At 46.8% G+C, this 23,304-nt stretch overlaps 2 protein-coding genes across 4 annotated transcripts in view; one reads left to right on the forward strand and one right to left on the reverse strand.

Annotated features, from left to right (window-relative positions):
• Positions 1-18,395, forward strand: part of MAP2K1 (mitogen-activated protein kinase kinase 1) — a 130,156-nt gene extending 111,761 nt beyond the window's left edge. The window contains exons 6-11 of the mRNA XM_011968489.1: positions 8,640-8,764; positions 11,563-11,764; positions 14,100-14,164; positions 16,083-16,144; positions 16,575-16,620; positions 17,347-18,395. Of these exons, the coding sequence (XP_011823879.1) occupies positions 8,640-8,764; positions 11,563-11,764; positions 14,100-14,164; positions 16,083-16,144; positions 16,575-16,620; positions 17,347-17,460 (614 nt within the window). The 3' untranslated portion in view covers positions 17,461-18,395. The remainder of the gene's footprint in view (positions 1-8,639; positions 8,765-11,562; positions 11,765-14,099; positions 14,165-16,082; positions 16,145-16,574; positions 16,621-17,346) is intronic.
• The window catches only part of SNAPC5 (small nuclear RNA activating complex, polypeptide 5, 19kDa), an 8,098-nt gene continuing 1,398 nt past the window's right edge, over positions 16,605-23,304 (reverse strand). The window contains exons 2-4 of one of the 3 annotated variants that reach the window (XM_011968472.1): positions 22,181-22,270; positions 21,265-21,402; positions 16,605-17,562 (exon numbers count right to left, since the gene is read on the reverse strand). In XM_011968472.1, coding sequence (XP_011823862.1) covers positions 21,286-21,402; positions 22,181-22,270 — 207 coding nt within the window. In that variant the 3' untranslated portion in view covers positions 16,605-17,562; positions 21,265-21,285. Of the gene's footprint in view, positions 17,563-20,671; positions 21,403-22,180; positions 22,271-23,304 lie in introns of those variants that run through there. The other 2 variants (XR_001004691.1, XM_011968466.1) reach the window with 2 other exon arrangements.

Raw genomic sequence — 23,304 nt, forward strand, 5'->3', positions numbered from 1 at the left:
AAAAAAAAAAAAAAAAAAAAAAAAAAAAAAAAGATGCTCTTAGCTAGCCTAGCCAACATGGCGAAACACCATCTCTACTAAAAAATACAAAAATGAGCTGGGCATCGTGGCAGGTGCCTGTAGTCCCAGCTATTCGGGAGGCTGAGGCAGGGAGAATTGCTTGAACCTGGGAGGCAGAGGATGTAGTGAGCTGAGATCATGCTGCTGCACTCCAGCCTGGGCGACAGAGTGAGACTTCGTCTCAAAAAAAAAAAAATAAAAAGCTGTTAGATCTCTCTCTCTCTCGTTTCCTTTTCGATGTTGGCTTTCTTCTCTCGGGCCAGCTGTCTACCAGATGGAACCATGGTTTCCTGCTTTACAGTTTTGTTATCAGAAGAATTTTCTCACTTCAATTAGAAAGTTCTGAGCGAGGACTCCTGATTGGACTCTTAGGGGTCATGTGCCCAGACCTATGAGATCACCATGGCCAGGGGATAGGGAGCTATGAGTAGCCGAGCCTAGGTCAGGGGGCTGCCCTGTAGCCAGGGACAAGGTTCTCTGATTGTTAGTCTCCACCTAAAGCTGCATTTGCCCCAAAGAAGTATGTGTGATGGGGAGACAAGGAATGCCTGACATCTGTCTTTAAATTGTCAAACACATTCTTCTAAGTCTTTCCATTAGGGGTTATCCCAAGCTAGAAATAACTGGTGAGTAGTTTCCTGACCTTTTTTCCAGACCTTTTTTGGTGAATTATGTTAAGCTGTGACCCAGGCACAAATGGGGAGGCCGTACTTTGGTGGAGCAGGGTCACATAAATATGGTGACATTACTAGAAATTCTTTCCTACTCATTGTTTAATAATGAACAGAACTCTGGCCTATCTTCTTTTGTCATTGTTTTAACACCCACCTCACTACCTCCCACTTCTCCTGCTGAACAAAATTAGCCTTCAGCAGGTCAAAACAGATTTTTAGCTAATTTCCGTTTCTTGAATAGCATATGAGAAGTACTCAAGTTAGCCAAGTTTGTTCTGCTGCCTGTAGGTGGTTGATTGGCTTTGTGATACATTGCGTATCTGCTCTTCTGAGGTAGTCCAAATCTGGTTGGGGGGAAATATGCTGTTTTCATGTTATTTTGTGACCTTTGGCAAGAGATTTTATCCTCCAGCCGCAATTTCCATCTCTGTAAACTAGGGGTATTCTGCCAAATATTATGAAGGGTCATTAAAAACGAGAAATCAGGCTGGGCGTAGTGGCTCACAATTGTAATCTCAGCACTTTGGGAGGTTGAGGCAGTAGGCTCACTTGGGCCCAGGGGTTTGAGACCAGCCTGGGCAAAGCAGGGAGACCCTGTGTACCAAAAACAGAAACAGTTACTTGGGCATGGTGGCGTGCACTGAAGTGGGAGGATCGCTTGAGCCTAGGAGGTCGAGGCTGCAGTGAGCCATGATCGTATCACTTCAGCAAAAAAAAAAAAAAAAAAAAAAGAGTGCTGTCAGGGAATCTGGGATTCATAAGCATTTCCCTTGACTGCTCTTCTTTCCTTTCTTTCTCCTTTTATTACACCTCTCTTCTCTCTGTAACCCCCTATACCTTTTGCTCTGGCTTTTGTTACATTCTGTATTAAAATTTTAGATAATTTATTTTATGTTATTTTACTTTTTTGAGACAAAGTCTCACTGTCACCCAGGCTGGAGTGCAGTGGCGCGATCTCAGCTCACTGCAACCTCTGCTTCCTAGGTTCAATCAGTTCTCATGCCTCAGCCTCCTGAGTAGCTGGGACTACCGGTGCACACCACCATGCCTAGATAATTTTTTTTGGTATTTTTGCTAGAGTTTTGCCATGGTGCCCAGGCTGGTCTCGAACTCCTGGCCTCTAGCAGTTCACCCGCCTTAGCCTCTTGAAGTGCTGGGATTACAGGCCTGAGCGGCCATGCCCGGCCTCAAAATTTAGATAATTTATTGGAATGTTGTGTGCTAATGAAAAGCAAATCCTAAACTCCTGCAACATCATCCTGTGTTTAATTGTCAGGGTTTATGGGCCCTCTGGGTCAGAGGATGAGCAGTGAATTGGCAGAGAGAAGTGTAGGGAAGGTAGAGAAGGAAAGCATTTCAAAACTAATGAGGCTTGGAAGGAAGAAAAGAAAATGCAGTTGCTGGGCTTGGTTGTGAAAATCTTGAAAGTGAGGGAGATAAACTTGAAAGTGGTTCCTGCTGCTAGCACATTTCTTGCAGTTGGCCTTGTCAAGAAGGATAATGGGCTGGAGCTGAGAAAGAAGCATCGTGCTCACTCGCTAAACTGGAGTGGAGAATTATTCTCTCCTTACTGAATTTCAGGGATTTCAGCCTGTCCCAAGTCAAATCCTTGTTCCCAGAAGTAAAGCTCGTTACATCTGTAATGTGAGTGATTCGTTCCCCAGCCACAGCTCAATAACGCCTCTTCTGAAACTTTGGAGTACAGCTTCTTATGGGTTGCCTTTAGTCCTGTTGTCTGGGCCCTGATTTTCTAGATCCTGGAGAGAATGCTCCCTCAGAGGTCTGAGTTCTAACCCTAGGCCCTATCGTTAGCTCCCTGTGCCACCCTGACAGGTGACGCCTCCCTACTCTGGGCCTCAGTGTTTCTCATCTGTGTGCAGTGGTTTATAATGCTTCTCTCACAGTGTTACTGTAAGGATTAAAGAAGATAGTGTGTTTGAACTGGGGAGGCGGCAGAGGTTGCAATGAGCCGAGATCATGCCACTGCACTCTAGCCTGGGTGACAGAGTAAGACTTTGTCTCAGAAAAACAAAACAAAAACACCCCCCAAAAAACAAAAACAGAGGCTAGTATATTTAAAAGGCCTGCCACAGCAGGTGTTCCATAAACCAGAGCTGCTGTAGGATCTTCGTAGGCCTGCTAGGCTCACCTGCACCTCTCATTCTCCCACCTAGTCTCCCAGCTGCATTCTGGCTTTTTTTCCAGTGCTCCTGGGGAAGGAAATTTGGGTGGGGGAAAAGAGGTTATGAGTAATGGCTAATTGAAGAGTTGGGGATTTTCTCTGAATTTAATTATCTCTGCTACTTAACTAGCTCCCCGAGGCCATGGATGGCTGGAGGGGCTCTGTAGAGGGTGCAATTTGACTCATCCAGTCAGCTCCCTTTCTGTTTCTTCATCTTCAGTGGGGAGAGTTATTAAGGCTCTGCCAAGGATGCTAAGAAGAGGTCGTTTGAAGCCTCAAGTTGCCTTTTAAAAAAATCATTTGCCTTTGTTTTTTTATTTTTTAAATCCTTTAACTGTTGCTTATCTACTTTTGGATTCAGCCTTTGTCACAAATAAGCAAGAATGCAGCTTCCCTGTGTCACTCTGCTTCTCAGCAGCCCCTCACTCCTTCCTTCCACCTCTTCTTTTTTTTTTTTTTGAGAGGGAGTCTTGCTCTGTCACCCAGGCTGGAGTGCAGTTGCATGATCTCAGCTCACTGCAAGCTCTGCCTTCCAGGTTCAGGCCATTCTCCGGCCTCGGCCTCCCGAGTAGCTGGGACTACAGGCACCTGCAACCACGCCTGGCTAATTCTTCGTATTTTTAGTAGAGATGGGGTTTCGCTATGTTAGCCGGGACAGTCTCGATCTCCTGACCGTGATCCATCCGCCTCGGCCTCCCAAAGTGCTGGGATTACAGGTGTGAGCCACTGCGCCCAGCCCCACCTCTTCTCTTTCTTTTGGGCTCCCCACTTCCACCCCTCCTCTGCCTTTCTTTTCTTCCAGGCCCCATCATCTTCCATCTTGCCTTAGGGAATTAAGTTGCTTTTAATATTAGCCTAAACCAAACAAAATGAAGGTATTAGGATATAGTGGAAACACATAGAAGGCTGAGATTCACCTTGATTCATCTGCCTGCCAGGGCGTTGTCAGCTACTCAGGCTATCATCCAGTGGGTGGCACCCATCCCACCTAGTTGGAAGAATTTAGACTAGTCCACGGGGCCTTGACCACATCTTCATCTTTGCCTTTACACGTGCACGTTTTCTTGTCATTTGTTGGATTCTGTCTCCCCTGATGGTAACAATCCCTGTGTCCTTTTTACTCATAGCTCAGTGCAGATACTCTGTGTTTCTAGAATAAACAACTCCCTAAATTATTTTATCCAAACACCTTATTTTAGAGGGTTAGAAAATACTTAATAGTTAAACTTCAAAATATGTGCTCTTGAGGGAAAAATCAGGAGGCTTTGAATAGTGTTATTTTGGGACAGAAAATACCGGAGAAGAACATACTTTCTGAGTTTTTCATAAAACCTCCTTGTTCATTTTTGAGGAAGGAGGGGTTACCCATACTCATTGTCACAGAAGCTGAGCAGAATTGGGGTTATTAGATCTCAGCCTCCTGTGGGATTCCTAGGGAAGCTTATGAGCCTGGGAGTCTACTGGGTGGTTGATGCTTCCTCCAGAATGCAGCCTGGCCCACCAGCTGCTGGGGGCCCTCTCAGCATCACCTTTCGGTTAACAAAGGATCAGAAAGAGAACCCAAGGCCCAGAGGTGGCCTCATTAAGTAGAGAAGGACTGGGCCTGTGATTCGAATGTTTGAGGGCTCTGCTAGGAGAATGAGAGGAAGCCCAGTTAATCCTCCCAGGACTCCAGGAGCAGGGCATTATCCCAAGTTGAGAAGGGGATTCAGAAGAACTAGGCACCTAGGAGTAGAGGTGACAGGGTGATTTGAAAGGACTACTTGTTAGATGCAAGGACCAGCACAAGAGAAGGCGAGACTCCTTACACAGGGGCAGTTAGAGAGGCAGAGCAGCTCCAACCAGGAGAAAGTGGATGTGGAGATGTGTTGTGGTGAGAAGTTGGAGAGGAAAGGAGGAAACAGTGAAGGGCATGGAAACCTGGGCAGAGGGGCTTGGGACTGTGCTCTGAGGCAGAGGGGAGCCATGGCAGGCTCTGTGCAGGGGCTGTCCCGCTGGAGGAGTGCTGGTTTCTGTGCAGGCAGGTGGAGGGAGAAAATGCTGGAGACAGGAACAGTGTGTGAAGCACCTGGCTATTGTGGGAAGCAAGTGTGGGGTGCTGAGGGAGGTCAAGAAATGAACTCTCTCTGGACTTGTCTGCCATCACGTGCCTCTCTTCCATCCCCAGAGAAGAGCTAGACTTGGGTGTGGCAGGCGCAGGGACAAGAGGGATGTCCTAGCCTGGCAGCTCCGGCAGCGTGCTCTGGGGTTCAGTGATCTCATGTGCCCAGGTTTCCAGGTGGCTTCTTGTGAGGCCCTCTGGGATCTGGCTCCCAGGACCAATGTGGTCCAGCAGTGAAAAGCCCCTTAGAATTTCCCTTCTCTTCCTCTCCAACCCCTTGCATCTCTGCTGCCTCCTAGGCAGTATTGTTTCCTGGAACGGGTGGGAGAAGCTGGAGCTCACAGCCAGGGATGGCGGCAAGCTGTGTTATGTAAGTTTGAAAAAGGGAGGCTTGCTTGCCATGTGAATAGAGATCAGATACAAGGACAGCTAGATGCAGCACAGTCATGCCTGAGCAGTAGCTGCAGCCTGAAGAGAGGTGTCTGAGCCAGCAAAGGAAGAAGCTGCTGGCCTGGGTGGAGGAGACTGTGTTCTTGTGGGGAAGGAGAGGTGTCTGGTTCTGTGAACTGCTGATCTCGGAGGGCAGCCTGTGAAGCAGTCATTCTCTATTCCTATAACGTGGTGTGCTGCTCATATGCCACGCCTTATTACATCGATCCTGGTCTGTGATGGTATGAGAACCGCCATTGTGACTCTTTCATTCATGGCAAACCATGGCCCAGAAAAGTCAAGTGACTTGCTCGGGGCTGCGTGGAGAGTAAGTGGCAGGGTCAGGATTTGACACAGGGCTTCTGTGTCACTAGCCAGTGCTACTCTTTTACTCTAAAACAGGCCTAACAGGTCATGCCTAAACAGCCCATGGGGAGAGTATGGGCCAGGTGAGGGAGCCTGGTGCCGTGTGGCCTGGCATGGATGAGAGGCGATGGCACTGGGTGGGAGGTGTGGAAGAGGGCTTGTGTCAGAGCGCCCTGGTGTGCCACTCCAGCAGGCGCTGTCACACCCCTTACCCTTCTCAGTCTCGTTCCATTCTCAGCATGATTTTCCAAATCCTGACCTCCTGACCTCCAGAGGCCAGGCACCCAACGCCTGTCCTCTGAGGGGCCATGGGCATGGTGGGATGAGGAGGTACAACTCCAACAAGCAACTGCTGGACTCATGCCTCGGCTGAAGTGTTTGTGCGCCCTGTCCTAACACTAGGCCCAGGGAAAGAACAGGACTCGCCCCTCTCCTCCCGAAGTTCAGAATCTCCCCATGGTTCTCTGAGAGGCTGCGTGGCTCACTCCCTCTCTCTGTTCACATAGTTGCTCAAGTGTCCTCTCCTCACAGGGCCGTTTCTTCCACCTTGTCATGGCAGTACCCCCCTTACTCTCTCTGCCCTCACAGGGTTTTGTTTTGTTAATTTTTTTTGAGACGGAGTTTCACTCTATTGCTCAGGCTGGAGTGCAGTGGCATGATCTTGGCTCACTGCAACTTCCACCTCCTGGGTTCAAGCGATTCTCCTGTCTCGGCCTCCTGAGTAGCTGGGATTACAGGCTTGTGCTACCACACCCAGCCAATTTTTGTATTTTTAGTAAAGACAGGGTTTCACCATGCTGACCTCAAATGATGCGCCTACCTCAACCTCCCAAAATGCTGGGATTACAGGTGTAAGCCACCATGCCCAGCTGGGTTTTATGTTTCTCTTTGTGCCACTTAAGACCACCTGATGTTACACATTTGTTCATTGATTGATTTATTGTCTGTCTCCTCACACTAAAATTGAAGCTTCATGACAGTGGGGGACTTGGTCAGTTTCTTGCCTGCTGTCTGCCTGGTGCCCACACAGAGCCCACAGGTAAGGTAGCAGGTGCTCAGTGGACAGTAGGTGGCGACTGTTAGACCATGGCAGTAGGGTGGGTAGAAGAGGACAGGTGTTAAGTGTCAGAGGGCCTGGGATCTGCTTTCAGCTTTACCCAGTTTTTGCTGTGTGACTTTGAACAAGTTGCTGGATCTCTTGGGCCTTAGCCTTTTTTTGTTTTTCTTGGAGACAGAGTCTCACTCTGTCACCAGGCTGGGGTGCAGTGGCACGATCTTGGCTCACTGCAACCTCTGCTTCCTGGGTTCAAATGATTCTCCTGCCTCAGCCTCTTGAATAGCTAGGGGTTACAGGTGTGCACCACCACACCTGGCTAATTTTTGTATCTTTATTAGAGACAAGGTTTCACTATGTTGGCCAGGCTGGTCTTGAACTCCTGACCTCAGGTGATCCTCCTGTCTCGGCCTCCCAAAGTGCTGGGATTATAGGCATGAGGCACCGCCAGCTTTTGTTTTTCAATTTGCCCTTGGAAAGATACTTAAATAGACCTGTTTGAATCTGTTTAAGAATAAATAGCCGGCCATGGTGACCCGCACCTATCCTCCCAGCTACTTGGGAGGCTGAGGCGGGAGTATTGCTTGAGCCCAGGAGTTCAAGCCCAGCCTGGGCAATTTAGTGAGACTCTGTGTCTAAAAAAGAAATAATAAATAAATGCATTCATATAACACAGTGTTGAAGGGAAAAATAATGAAACGTTAGTAGTGACTCTGCTGGGTTGTATCATAGGAGGTTTGGATTTTTTCTGTGATTTTCTAGATCTCCTATGTGGTGTTTATATTATGACTATTAAGGATTTCCCTAGACATGGTCTGCCCTCAAAGTGAGTCTCATTGCTGATGTCTGCTCCACAAAGCCCTGCTCCAGGGACCTTCACCAAGTCCCAGCCTTGGTTTTCTCACTTATAAATGAGGATAATTGACCCTGGTCTATGCACTTTACAGGACACTTTATGAATCAGAGGATACAGTGGGAAAAAAAAAAAGTTTGGAAATTTAGGTCTCTGCAAACTAAGGGCCAATGTACTGGTATTTGTGACAGTGACCAGATGGGTGGGATGGGGTGATAATAAGAGTACAAGGAAGGGGGATGGGAACATTGTTTTGCCTCTGAGGAGCAGCTTTAAGCCCTCTCACGTTCCAGCGCCAGATAGCAAGGGGTTCCCCTTGACTGGCAGGGTAGATGTAGCTGTGTAGGCTGTTAGGTGAGTGACTCCAGTGCAATGGAATCATCACTCAGCTCCCACCCCTGCCACACATACTCATAAGAAAAAGACCCACATGCTCTGTGCCTGGTGCAGAGGTCTAGAATGGGAATTCCCGCCAAACCCTGTCCCCTTCTAGCCTGTGTAGCTTCAGCAAGCAGATAGGTTTTATTGTTTTTTTCCTGCCTCCTTCATGATCCAACCATAGATAGTATGTCTTACCAGTATGGGTGGTTGAAGCAACAGACTTCGAAATCCTGACTGTTCATGATAACAGACTCCTTCCTGTGGGTCATCTGGCCAAGTCTGCATTCTCAGAGTGGAAATCGACTGTCTTTCTATTCTACTTCTAAAGCAGCTGCTCATTTCATCTCCTGTCAGTTGCTTCTTGAACTTGGAACAAGGGGCCTTGGTGTACAGTGTTTGCAAGCCAAGGGCTGCCTGATGGCGGACGGGGTGTTGTCCTGGGACTCAGGGTCAGGGCTGGTCTGTGTGGAATGCTGACCCTTCTCTTCCCCAATCTACCTGTGTCAATTCCTTCCTTTTCTATTTTCTCTTCCTTGCAGATGTCAAGCCCTCCAACATCCTAGTCAACTCCCGTGGGGAGATCAAGCTCTGTGACTTTGGGGTCAGTGGGCAGCTCATCGACTCCATGGCCAACTCCTTCGTGGGCACAAGGTCCTACATGTCGGTATGAACAGAAGTTTCCATTGCTTGAGCTTCTTGTACGGTCAGGGATAGGAGCCCAGTGGGTATCTTTCCTGTGGAGCCAGAGTCTTGTGCTGGGTGGGGGATGAGAAGTGAGGGAGGAGGCACAGTGGTCCTCCCTGAGGAGATGAAGTTGAATGGGAAGATGGTCTTGGTCTTTCTTAGGCCTTGGAGCATAACTGGGATATTGGGGCCTTGACTCACTGAGAGGATTGTGCAGCTCCAGAATGCAGCTTTTCATTCTGAAGGATTGTGAGCTCCAGCTCTCCTCTGGGCATCTCTACATGATCGTCTTTAGCTCCACAAACCCAGGATGCTCAGATATGACCCACCCCAAACTACCTCACCTCCTCCTTTTCTCTTAGCAGTAAATAGACAGCATCATCTTCCTGGTTTCCCAAGGTAGAAACCTGAGCATTGGCTTTTAATGTGCCTTCTCAGCAGCCCATCCTTTCAGTATCTTGTAGCTCCCAACTCCTGAGAGTCTGTTCAGAATTGTCCAGCCTCTTTTCTCCCTCCTCACTATGTCTGTCAGTCATTTACTCCTCCCTCTAACTGCAGCACACCTGGACCCCTCGCCAGAGTCTCTGCTCCATTTCAGCCAACACCCAGTGTTGGGCGTCTTCCCTCCTGCTCCCAGCTCTGCTGGCTCCCACTGTTACCAGAGTGTTGTGTGGGGCTATCCTCACACTATGGCAGCACCAGCATGTTCTCTTCCCTCCTCCATATCACCAGTTCCTTGGGGACAGGGACAAGGTGTCTCTCTTGTCCCTAGTGCCTGGCGTGGGGCCTGGCATGTGGTAGGTGTTCAGGGAATGCTTGGCAAGTGGGTAGATGTTTAGTTGGCTGAGTGGGAGGGTGCATGGATAGCACATTTCTGAGAATGATTCGGAAAGGTGGAAACGTGAGTCTGGGCCAGTGCTGAAGTGTGGCAGAGTGGAGAAGCGTTGGAGTGAGTAGGCAGTCTTTACAGAAGTGGCAGGGAGTGCAGGCCCGTGTGGAAGGGGGGACAGGCGCAGAGGCTCAGATCTTAACTGAGATCACATTTTATGTGTTCTCTGTCAAAGCACATGTCATGTCCCTGGAAGGTCTCATTTGATCCATGTGGTTGTCCCAGGAAATAAAGATTATTGTTCCCATTTTAGAGGTGAGGAAGTCTAGATTCAGGGAGGTTAAGCAACCTGCCTGCTTAACCTTGCTGAGCCAGGATTGAAAGCTAGCTGCCCCCTTGCCAGGCAGATGCCCTTTGCACAGCACACCCTCATTTGCCTCTTAGGGAGGATTTGGCACCTGTGCCCAGATCCCAGTGTGAACACATCCTCATTCCTTCTTGCTGGCGCCTACCCCCCACTGTGACTCCAGCCACTGTCAACATCACTCACCTGGCACTGACCCACATCCCCACCCCTCCACTCCAGTGATCCACAGCAGAACTCCTTCTCTGTCATCTCCTTATTGTTTCTTCCCTAAATGTCTAGTAACTGAGCAGCTGGCATCCTGGGCCATTTGACTGCCAACTCTCAAGTTCAAAATCCATTAACAGGCCCTCGGAGTTACTGGTCAAGGGTTTAATGGTTTGGGTTTTTGTGGTTATATGGTCAGTTCCAAAATAGTCCAGTGTTGGAGTTAGTGAAAAATGCTACAGGAGAAGTTAATGTCTAAATGAATATACTATGGCCAGAATGAATATTTTTTCGATAGGGTTCTTGAAATACATGTGCTATTTCAAATAATGCTCATTAAAAATAATGCTTTTACATAGCACTGTATACATTTTTTCTCTTTGGCTCTTCCCACCAATATCAACCAATATTTGTACAGCATTTTACAACATGTGACATACATTGTCATTTGATCTTCTTAGTAACCCTAAGTAGAGTTTTCTTATGTCATTGTTACTGTCATTTTCATCATCAGCAGCTGACCCCCCCCACTCCCCCACCTTTTTTTTTCCGACACGGTGTTTTCGCTCTTCTTGCCCAGGCTGGAGTGTGGTGGCGTGATTTTGGCTCACTGCAACCTCTGCCTCCCGGGTTCAAATGATTCTCCTACCTCAGCTTCCCAAGTAGCTGGAATTACAGGGATGCACCACCACGTCCAGCTAATTTTTGTATTTTTAGTAGAGACCAGGGTTTCGCTATGTTGACCAGGCTGGTCTCGAACTCCTGATCTCATGTGATCCTCCTGCCTCAGCCTCCCAAAGTGCTGGGATTACAGGCGTGAGCCACTGCGCCCTGGCCCAGCAGCAGCCCCATTTTATAGATGAGGCTGATAGTCAGGATCCTTTAGCTTGTAAGTCCCGGAACTGGGATTTAAGTCTCAGGCCCACTGACCCAAGATCTTTTGTTCTATGTATCCACGGCACACCTCATTCCCAACCCGCGTTCCACAAGGTTCATGTTTCACATTCAGTGACAAGATGAGCCACTCATGCTGGGGTTCGGACAGGCTGCCCTGTGCGTGCAAGACTGTGGCCAAGCTGGGTAAAGCTGGAACCACAGGCTGAAGTGGCAGCCAGGGCCCAGCTGATTACATGTGGTCTGTCAGTTTAGGCCAGATTATAGGAGAGAGAGAGCAGGGATGAGGGGTCAAAGCCACAGAAGCCAGCTAGGATTTGGTAAACACAATGTTTGGGGGTAGGTGGAAGGCCAAATTCAAGAGGTTAGTGGAGCTCTTGAAACAGGATATGAACTATTGAGAAGAGACAGAAGAGAAAATGCATTAGCAGACCCAGGGGTCCATGTTAGGTCAGGTATTTATAACTGTCTGTCTCTCCTGCAGCCAGAAAGACTCCAGGGGACTCATTACTCTGTGCAGTCAGACATCTGGAGCATGGGACTCTCTCTGGTAGAGATGGCGGTTGGGAGGTATCCCATCCCTCCTCCAGATGCCAAGGAGCTGGAACTGATGTTTGGGTGCCAGGTGGAGGGAGATGCGGCTGAGACCCCACCTAGGCCAAGGACCCCCGGGAGGCCCCTTAGCTGTGAGTAGCCTGGTGTGTCCCCATCTTGGACTGTGTGTTGGGGGGTCCCTTACTTTCAGGGGTTTCTGGAGGGCTGATTCTCTGTACAGTCTGCCAAGACTGATTTCTCTGTCCCTGGATGCCAGGCTAGGGCTAGGAGGAAGCAGCAAGGGTCTCCAGGTGGGTGTTGTTATTACCAACTACTTCCTACCATTTGTTGAGTATGTACTATGTTCTAGGCACTGCACTTAGGACTTTGTATACATTATTTAACCTTTTGTATTATTTTTATTATTAAGGGTCTTGCTGTGTTGCCCAGTGCAGTGGCTAGTCACAGTCTTCAACTCCTGGGCTCAAGCAGTCTTCCTCCCTCTGCCTCCAGAGTAGCTGGGACTACAGGCTATAATTTATCTGGGGGGTTGGGAGAGAAGGGGCTCACTCTGTCTGGAGTGCAATGGCACGATCACAGTTCACTGCAGCCTTAACTTCCCAGGCCCAAGTGATTGTCCTACCTCAGCCTCCTGAGTAGCTGGGACCACAGTCACATGCCACCATGCCCAGCTAGGTTGTTTTTTATTTTGTAGAGACATAGTCTCCTTATGTTGCTCAGGTTAGTCTCTAACTTTAGGGCTCAAGCAGTCCTCCTGCCTCAGCCTCCCAAAGTGCTGAGATTACAGGCATGATCCACCATGCCTGGCTTCTAATTTCTGGGGTTTTTTTGTTTTTGTTTTTGTTTTGATACTGGGTCTTGCTCTGTCACCCAGGGTGGAGTGCAGTGGTGCCATCATGACTTACTGCAGCCTTGACCTCTTGGGCTCAAGTGATCCTTCTGTCTCAGCCTCCTGAGTACCTGAGACCACAGGCATGTGCCACCGTGCTACCATGCCTGGCTAGTTTTTTGGGTTTTTTTTGAGATGGAGTCTCACTCTTGCTGCCCAGGCTGAAGTGCAGTGGTGTGATCTCAGCTCACTGCAACCTCCGTCTCCCGGGCTCAAGCGATTCTCCTGCCTCAGCCTCCCGAGTAGCTGGGATTACAGGTGTGTGCCACCACGCCCGGCTAAGTTTTTGTATTTTTAGTAGAGATGGCATTTCTCCACGTTGGTCAGACTGGTCTGGAACTCCTGACCCTCAGGTGATCCGCCACCCTCAGACTCCCAAAGTGCTGGGATTACAGGTGTGAGCCACCGCGCCCGGCATGCCTGGCTAATTTTTAAAATTTTTTGTATAGATGAGGTCTCGCTATGTTGACTAGGCTGGTCTGGAACTCCTGGGTTCAAGTGATCCTCCTGCCTTGGCCTCCCAAAGTGTTGGGATTTTAGGCGTGAGCCACTGCGTTCTAATTTTTTAATCATGACTTTTGGTAGTTTTTTTTTTTATTGAGATAGAATTCACGTAAGACAAAATTCACATTTTAAAGTATGTAGTTCAGTGGTTTTTAGTACATTGTTCCATGTTGTGCAGCCATCACCACTGTCGCATTCTGGAACATTTTCATTACCCCAGAAAGAAACCCCATCTCCCACTCCCCCTCACCTGATCCGCTGACAACCCCTAATCTACTTTGTGTCCATGGATTTGCCTAGCATTATAGAATTTTAGTAGCATTTCATTTGTGAATATGATTATAATCTCCATTTTAAAGATGAGGAAACTGAGGCACAGGGCCCTTGTCAAGGCCACATAGGCTTGTAAGTGGCCAAGTCTGACTCCCAAGATGATAAACACTGTGCAGTACCACCTGCCTCTCTGAATGTGAATATTGGAAAGTAAACCTGGTACTCAGGGAATAGCCTGACCTAGCCAACTGTTTTTTATGTAGCTCCTGTCTGGCCAGGGATACCTGCCCTATACCTCCATGAGGTCCACATGAGAGAGAGCTTGTATAAAGGGGAAAGCAGAGGGGGCTAGGGGTAGCTGATGGCAGGTCATTGGAGGGGCTGGTGGCTGTGGCCTCTGAGGCTGGCCTGTGACTCTAGGAGACAAAAGGAAGAAATGCAAGTTCATAGAGAATTAAAACTAAGTCCTTTAGTTATTTAGCTGCTATCTCATTTGTGCCTCTCTCAGTAGAAGGAAGGGGGAAAGGACAGACATAATTATGTCTGTGCTTTACAAAACTCAGAACTTTGGCTCAGCAATGAACCGATTTGCCAAAGGTTATGAACTTAAGATGTGGCAGAGCCCAGACTTGTACCCTGCCTTTGCTGGTCCCCTCTGTGTTCAAGCCTTATCTGTGGATGTTTAATTTTTATTGTCCATGACCCTGTTCTGGTCCCAGGGATCTATACCCAACCCCTTGCCTCATGTTAAGAAGTAATCTGTTTCTGAGAAGTATTTTTTCTTTTTATAAAATTTGTAGCATATGGAATGGACAGCCGACCTCCCATGGCAATTTTTGAGTTGTTGGATTACATAGTCAATGAGGTAAGTACCGCCTGGTTTCCTTCACCTTAGAATTTACTTGCTCATCTTAAGAAAACACTCAGATCCTGGGCGCGGTGACTTATGCCTGTAATCCCAGCAGTTAGGGAGGCTGAGGCAGGTGGATCACATGAGCTAAGGAGTTCGAGACCAGCCTGGCCAACATGGCAAAACCCCATTTGTACTAAAAATATGAAAATTAGCTGGGCATGGTGGTGCACGTCTGTAGTCCCAGCTACTTGGAAGGCTGAGGCATAAGAATTGCTTGAACCTGGGAGGCAGAGGTTGGCTCTGAAAAAAACAAAAACCAAAAAACATCCCTGTCACAGGTTCAGTCTACTAGAAGTTTAATATACCTCTCTTTACTATATGCACAGCTTTATACTAAGCACCACGGGCTGTAGAAAAGCAGTTTCAGGATCAGATCATTGCTGCTTAAGGATAATGAGGGAGGCAGAGGATGTTGCATTTGTAGGAGTCAGAAAAAAAGCCATCTATCCTCTACTGCTGTGGACCTAAGCTGGGTGGTTCCGGGTGGTAGTCATATTAAGGGAAGGGATATCTGAGGTTAGATATGCCATTGCTGGTCTCCTAGCGTGCACTGCTCTCTTCCAAATTTTCACATTAATTTCCCATGTGATTCTCCCAAGCATTGCTGAGGTAGGCCAAATTGGTTCCTTTTCAAACAGGTGAGGAAATTGAGCCTCTAAGATGAAAAGTAGCCCACGTCATTCCCACCCAGTGCTCTTTCTTCCTCACCACCTCCCACCTCCCACTCTTACCTCCTAGGAGGCTTGGCCGCATGGCAGTTGATCCACTGCAGCCTCTGCTGACACACAGCCCCTCTGTTGCCTAGCTCTTTCCTGTTCAGAAGGAATGGATGCTGCCTCTGGAGGCCAAGCTGCTGGTCTCCTCTCTCCCTTGAATAGTCCCTTGATTCCCTCAGCAGCAGGGACAGTCTGCAGAGTAGGACTTGCTCTGGGTCACTGTTCTAAGAGCTGAGTTCTAGTCCTCACCTCAGATCAGACTGACATGGCCCTCAGAGGAAGAGCACTAGGTTGGGCTTTGTGGTGGTGGGGATCAGTGTCTCATTTTTAATCTCATTTTAATTTGAGATTAAAAATGAGATTTGGGGCTGTACATCAGAGCAGTGACATCATGGACATTATGTCCGTGGGTCAGCACCTCCCAAAGAAGCTACACGCAGCTCCCAGCCTGGGTGTGTAAGTTGGCCCACATTTCCTGGACTGCATGGAACACCGTGCGCCCAGTGCTTCAGAGCCTTGTAGTGTATAGCGCTGCGTGATCGCTCTGGGATCTGACAACAGCCTCGCTGTGGAGTGTGTAGGTAACATTCTTCCAGACCCAGCCCTGTCAGTTAATGTTTCATCAACTTTGCACTGCCTCTCTAGGGCTCAGAAAAGGGATTTTTAAAAACCGGTTTGCTTCTGCAGGTGCTGTCAGACCTGGGCCAGCCTGGTGGTTTGCATGTGCCCCTAGCTGTTGCTGCCAGTAAATTGCTAGTTACGTTTCCATGTCGCACTCCAAGATTTACCATTGTAGAGTTTCAGAGCTTAAAAGGGTCCCTGAGATCATTAGGCCCAACCTCTTCATGTCATAGAAGAGTAAACTGAGGCTCAGAGAGGAACAGTGGTTAGTTCAAAATCACCAGACAAGTGAGTGGACTTGACTTGGTCCCAGTTCTAAGTGTGCTATTTGAGACCAGTGGTTCCAAGATGGTTACCCAAAAGGCAGCACTGGCCTTCCACCTTTCCTTGACTGGATGAGAGTAGCACTGCCTTTGGACTGCAGAGAAGACTTTAAAAAAATAGCACTGGCTGGCAGGAGGGGGTGGGATGGGGAGAGGAGATGGCTGGAGCAAGGAGCCAGGCATTTTTCTTATCTCAACATGTGTTTGCAGCCTCCTCCAAAATTGCCCAGTGGAGTTTTCAGTCTGGAATTTCAAGATTTTGTGAATAAATGGTAAGTTGGCTCCTTGTTCTCTGGAAGGGTACTCTGGATTTGTCAGGCTCCCCACCCCATTTCTGGAAGCACTAGCTTTGCTTCTGCAGGCACAGCTTTGCCCTTTCCCCTCCCAGCTCTGATGATTCTCAGCTGCTGCCATAAGCCCTTTTTTAGAGTGCCAAGACTTATGTGACAGGTCTAACTACATCATGGATGTAGTAGCTGCTCCTTTTGGTACTTGCTCTCCAGGGATTGGCACATTGCTTTTTGATTCAGCAAGAATGTATTAACTTACTGTGGGCATGATATTGTGCTTAGAACCGGAGGATGAGTCAAGCCCAGGCAATCCTCAGCCTCTAGTGTGCAGAGAAGACAGGCATGCAAACATGTTATTTGAGCTAGAACCAGTGCCAGGCAATAGCTCTCACCTTGTCTTTCTTCCTTTAAGCTTAATAAAAAACCCCGCAGAGAGAGCAGATTTGAAGCAACTCATGGTGAGTCCATTTATTCCAGATTCTTACAGTACCTGTTTATTCATTTGTTGTTCTCTGTCAGTCACCTGTGCAGTACTTCCAGAGCCCATTCATTCCCTGCCCACTGTGGTCCAGCTGAGCCTGGGGCTGCAGAATACCAAACACCAGTCTCCTCTGCCCTCCCATCAGTTTAAGGGAAAGCTGGGGTGACCCCTGCAGCCTGAGTAAGCATGCCAGAGAAAGGCCTTAGGGGGCCATGGGAAAGAAAAGGTCAGCCCACCCCCTTCATGGGGATGGAGCCTTTCCCTAATACTGACGGCCTCACCTTACATTCAGCCTCCTTCCTGAGTCACCCTCCGCCTGCTGTTTCGTTTGGTGGCAGTGGGGTTAGCTAAGTAATACTGTAAATATCTGGAGAGCCAGACTGTGCATAGTATGCACTAAGTCCATCATTTTCGTTGTCCCTTCTAACAAGCCGGTGAAGCATTTAAGGCAGAGTTACTGTGTCCATACTGCAAGAGTAGGCTCCAAGAGGTGACTTGCCCAAGGCCTCACAGCTGCTATGGCTGATGGAGCGGGTCTTTGGGTCTGCAGTTGGCCCCACTGCTGCTTAGGGGCAGGTGCCAGGTGCTCCTTCCAAGTGCAGCACAAGCTCTAGACCTGAAACTCTTGGGATTTTCCTTCCTGGTGGGTGTTTTTGTTGTTGTTTCTTTTTAACACCACGTTCTCTCGTTTCCTTACATGCAGGTTCATGCTTTTATCAAGAGATCTGATGCTGAGGAAGTGGATTTTGCAGGTTGGCTCTGCTCCACTATCGGCCTTCACCAGCCCAGCACACCAACCCATGCTGCTGGCGTCTAAGTGTTTAGGAAGCAGCAAAGAGCGAGTCCCCTGCCCAGTGGTTTGCCATGTCACTTTCAGGCCTCCTTCCCATGCCTGTCTCTGTTCAGATGTGCATTTCACCTGTGACAAAGGATGAAGAACACAGCATGTGCCAAGATTCTACTCTTGTCATTTTTAATATTACTGTCTTTATTCTTATTACTATTATTGTTCCCCTAAGTGGATTGGCTTTGTGCTTGGGGCTATTTGTGTGTATGTTGATGATCAAAACGCGTGCCAGGCTGAATTACAGTGAAATTTTGGTGACTGTGGGTAGTCATTCTTACAATTGCACTGCTGTTCCTGCTCTATGACTGGCTGGCTGCCTGTATTTTCGGGATTCTTTGACATTTGGTGGTACTTTATTCTTGCTGGGCATACTTTCTCTCTGAGTAGGAGGGAGCCTTGTGAGATCCTTCACAGGCAGTGCATGTGAAGCATGCTTTGCTGCTATGAAAATGAGCATCAGAAAGTGTACATCATGTTATTTTATTATTATTAGCTTTTCATGTAGAATTCAGCAGTTTACATCCAAATCTAGCCAGAGCCCTTCACTGCCATGATAGCTGGGGCTTCACCAGTCTGTCTACTGTGGTGATCTGTAGACTTCTGGTTATATTTCTATATTTATTTTCAATATACTGTGTGGGATACTTAGTGGTATGTCTCTTTAAGTTTTGATTAATGTTTCTTAAATGGTGGAATTATTTTGAATGTCACAAATTGATCAAGGCATTAAAAGGTCAGATTTATCTTTCCCCATATCCGAGTACCAATGCTGTTGTAAACAACGTGTATAGTGCCTAAAATTGTATGAAAATCCTTTTAACCATTTTAACCTAGATGTTTAACAAATCTAATCTCTTATTCTAATAAATATACTATGAAGTTTAAAAAAAAAAGGATGAAAGCTACTTTTGCTTTTGTGGTAAGCTTTTCAATTTCTTTAGTACGCAAGAAATACTGGTTGAGCCAAGCATTATTGGTGAAGGGGAAAGGTGAAGATGAGGAGGAGGCTGGAAGGCAGAACTACCACACCAAGTTCAGTGCTTTGGACTAATGGGGCTTCCTGTAATTTCAGTCTCTGGACTCAGTCCACCGCTTCTCATCCCATACCCTTCTCTGTTCGTCCAACCCCCTTCCTTGTGGGACCTGTGAATAGATCCTGTATATTCCTTTGATCTCTTTATACAAAGGAAAAGCAGGAGATGGGGGTCTGGGAGCAAATCTGAGAAAAATCACAAAATATTTCTTATCTCACAGAACATTTCTCATTTTCCATATACCAATAGTTGAGCTGAGGGCCTGTCTGCACTTCCAGGCTGTCATGCCCACAGGAGGGCCTTGCTGGTAACCAGCTTGCCTACCTGGTGTGGGAGCTTTCTGCACGACAGCATAGTCTGTTTGCGACATTAAGCAATGGTTTCCCTTCTTTCACCACTTAAGCACACCTTCCTGGAAAGGAGGAATGTGCCTGATGCTGGCTTTGTCATGCCTGTGAGGTGGCAGTGATGTCACAAAGCCATGGCCCACTGGCCACAGGATCCCTTTCCTTAGCTGAGAAGTCTTTGGGAACTTTTAGGTACATTTGAGGCTGCCTGGTCAATACCTCTCCCCTCATTATTTTCTTTGAAAGGGCAGGTTATAGAAACTAAAAGCAACATGTATATTTATAAATAAAAGGCCCATTCCTTTTTAGATTAAAAACAAAACTTGAGTAAATAATCTTCTAAGTAGGTAGTTCCAATCTAGAGGTACCAGAAATTGGGATACTGCCAGGATTTTTAAAAAATGATCAGTGTTGTATATACTGCTGCCTAAGCTAGTCAGCTTTTTTTTTTTTTCTCACCGTGAGGTATAGCTTTTCTAAGTCAACAGTTCAACTTACACATTTTCAACACATAAACATTCAGGCTGGGTTTTAACATTTACACCCTGTGTCTTTTACAAATGACAGGATACCACCACTACTGAGAATGTTTCATTAAAATGAGAAGACTACATCCTTAGGAGAAATGTTATGAACTGGTATCCAAAACCCAGATCTGACTACTTTCATGCTCGGTGTCTTTTGAGGGGTGCTTAGATTTTTTTGTTTTTAAATTTTTAACCAAGAATTATGATCCCCGCATGAATCTTGCAGTGTTTTGAGCTCCCAATGCCAGATTCTTACTGAGATACCAATGATAGTAGGAGTTTCAAATGATCTCGTTAGCACCTCATAGCAACCTGTGAAAACTGCTAGAACACGTGAGTATCTTCACCTTACAGATGGGAAAGTGAGTTGCAAAGAGGTGGGAGGACGAGGGACCAGTTAGTGGTAGAGCTGGAATTCATAGTCAGTCTTTCCAACTTTGCAAACCCATGTTCGTATTTTAAATTAGACCCCCAAAATTTATGTACCTTGATGCTTTTTGTTCCCAACCTATCTTTCCATTGTGTGTTCTAAGGAACATGCTCATTTAAACTTCTGGCTGTTTCCTCTAAGAGCAGCTCAAAATAACTTCAATGAAATGTGGATTAACAAAAAAAGGTATTCTTTGCTTTATTTGGGAACTGCTGCATAAGTTCTGCTTGACATGATTCTTTGTGTTTTGTTTGGCTTTTACTGTTGCTTGAGCAGGGGAAATTAATTTTATAAAATTAAAGAACTACTTATTTCACAGTATAGTAGTTAGTGGAAAAGGGACAGTATGCAGAAATGAACCTCAACTTCAAATACGAAGTAAAAACTCTTACTCTGTTACATAAATCCAGTCTTCCGGCCTGGTGTAGTGGCTCACGCCTGTAATCCCAGCACTTTTGGAGGTCGAGGCGGACAGAAAACCTGACGTTGGGAGTTCGAGAGCAGCCTGACCACATGGAGAGACCCTGTCTCTACTAAAAATACAAAATTAGCCGGGCATGGTGATGCATGCCTGTAATCCCAGCTACTCGGGAGGCTGAGGCAGGAGAATCACTTGAACCCAGAAGGGGGAGGTTGCGGTGAGCTGAGATCACACCATTGCACTCCAGCCTGGGCAACGAGTGAAACTGTCTCAAACAAATAACAAAAAAAAATCCAGTCTTCCAAGCATGGCACATCTCTCCTAAGGGCTAGAAATGGATTTCAAACCATCCTGTTGTATCTTTTCCTCAGAGAAGGAACTGCTGCTTCTCTCTGTCACGATCTAGAAACCAGCAGGCTCCATGATGGCTATTTATAATTTATTTATAAAAACATTTTACCAGTGAGTGATGTCTCAAGTGAGAGGTGATAACAGCTACACAAAGCAGTTTATAGCATGCAGTATTTCAATGCCTCTGAGAGGTAGCAAGCTTGTGCTCTCAGATGGCCCTCAGTCCTTCCCCTTGTCATCTTTCTGTCCTAGACTGTGAGCTAACTGCTCACAAGGATTCAGCGGCATGCAAACAGCCTTTAATTGGTTTTCTTCAAAGAGGCATTGTTGACGGGAAAGACTGGCTTGTATTTAAACTCTGCTCTTTTTGCAAATGCCAGACTTTCCCAACAGTATTTCAGAGGAAATTGTTTTGAACAGTTAACCGAATCTGACCAGATTACAGACAGCACCACCCATATTGCTCAATGCTAAGACACAGCATCTTTGATTTTCTGTATGTCATAACATTCTGAAGCTTGAGTTACTGATGGAGCCATTTTTGCAACTACACATCCTCCTTATAGTTCTTGCTTTCCTTTCAAGCAGATCACAGGGCCCAGGGCAAGATGAGTTCCTTGAGGAGAAGTGCCTGAGACTTAGAAATGCAATTTGTATAACTGACCAGCCTGGCTTTCCCCCTTCTTTAGGAATCTGATTCTTCTTCTTCCTCTTCTTCCTCCTCTTCCGTCACATGACTCTTTGTGCTCAACTCCAGGGTCGTTTGGTTGATTGATGCTTCATTGTCTACATGCACCAACATCTGTATTGGCCAAGGGCATCACAGATTAGTAGGAAAGCTGCTGGCCTCAAAACAGCAAATTCTTAAAAATGATTTAAAATCAGATCTCAATTGCGTATCCCCAGTACTTATGACTAAGAGGTATGGCCACTTTCCTTTTATACCCCCACCTCCATTACCAAAATGGGGCAAAGGTAAATGCCCCTGATTCACTAGAATGTTACCTCATTTACAAACATTATTACAGAAAGCTCCATAAGATTTGTGCCAACTTACATGTGCTGCTGTATCATGGTTTTAAATGTCTTAACACACAAAATCTGGGAGAACTCAAATATTGTGTACTTAGAAATATGATTTTGCTGACTGACTTGAGGGCATTTGGTAAGAGATGAGTATGATGAGGACTGGAACTCATCTTTTAGCACTGTGCTTTGTACTTGAAGCCACACTCTTGATTCCCAAGGTTACTTATTCACAAAAAAGCAAGAGTTTTGACATATCCCTACAAAAATCACTCTCCCCCGGGTTCATCTGAGTAACTAGACAGAATGGATGACGAGGAGGATAGAGGTAAAACATTAGTAACTACTTAATAAATTAATTAGTGTATAACCAGCTAGTAGGAAGGTGGGTAATGTAGAGTTGCCACCTTATTAAACCAGAAAATTCTTATCAGCACTTTCCAGAGCCCTTTGGGCTAGGTAATGTGATTTACAACAGTTCTTCACCACCCAAGCAGCATAGGAGCAGAGCAGACTTTGCATTCTCTCCTAGGCCTGCACTTGATTAAGCTTACATCATGTGACTGTTCAGGTACAGTGTGAGAAGACAGCATCTCATCCCCTCTTCTAGAACTGATCATTGATTGGAGGGCTAATTCTTCAACCTAGAAAAGAAGAGTTGGGGACACTTTTCCTTACTATTTCACTGGATGTGGTTAAACTGCTGGGCACACTATGAAAGGTTTGCATCAAGAGAGGGAATGAAAACTATCTCTGTTGCTCTAGAGGGAAAGTTGGAGGCTCTTAGGTTTTCTCTCTTTTAAGGAGATGAGTAAAGAAAGACTCCAGCCCTTTTCCCCTGGGCTGAACAGGTGCTCTGGCTGAGTCATGGCTTCCACTTCCCCAGACCTAGCAACTCAAAGTACAAGTGTGTCATTAAAACAGCCAAGTGTCATCTGATTCCTCAGAGATTCCCTGGACCTGAGGCTGTCAACTCAGTAATGAGAAGGTGAAGGAAAGAATAGAAAACAGAGGTGTCATCTGAAGCATAAGGAAATCTGGGCTTTGGAGGTGGTCATCGATACACTCATTAGGTACTGGGTACTGTGGGAATACAGGGACACAAATAAGTGGAGGGCATTATGACTTCCCTAAGGAGGCCAGGTGCAGTGGCTCATGCCTGTAATCCCAGCACTTTGGGAGGCCGAGGCAGGCGGATCATGAGGTCAGGAGATCGAGAACATCCTGGCTAACACTGTGAAACCCCGTCTCTACTAAAAATACAACTTCCCCAAAGAAAAATGCTTATGATTTTGATATGTCATAGGTGTACTTTTCATTTTACAAAGGGCTTTGGTAATCCTCACCTCATATGGACTTAAAGTTTCTGAAAAAGGGCCAAGCCCAGTGGCTCATACCTGTAATCCCAGCACTTAGGGAGCTGGAGGTGGGTAATCACCTGAGGTCAGGAGTTCGAGTACACCCTGGCCAACATGGTGAAACCCAGTCTCTACTAAATACAAAAAATTAGCCCGGCGTGGTGGCACATGCCTGTAATCCCAGCTACTTGGGAGGCTGAGGCAGAATCCCTTGAATCCAGGAGGTGGAGGTTGCAGTGAGCCAAGATCGCGCCATTGCACTCTAGCCTGAGCAACAACAGTGAAACTCTGTCTCCAAAAAAAAAAAAAAAAAAAAAAAA

The sequence above is a fragment of the Mandrillus leucophaeus genome, unplaced genomic scaffold (genome assembly GCF_000951045.1).
Source record: "Mandrillus leucophaeus isolate KB7577 unplaced genomic scaffold, Mleu.le_1.0 Scaffold12, whole genome shotgun sequence".
Taxonomy (NCBI): Eukaryota; Metazoa; Chordata; class Mammalia; order Primates; family Cercopithecidae; genus Mandrillus; species Mandrillus leucophaeus.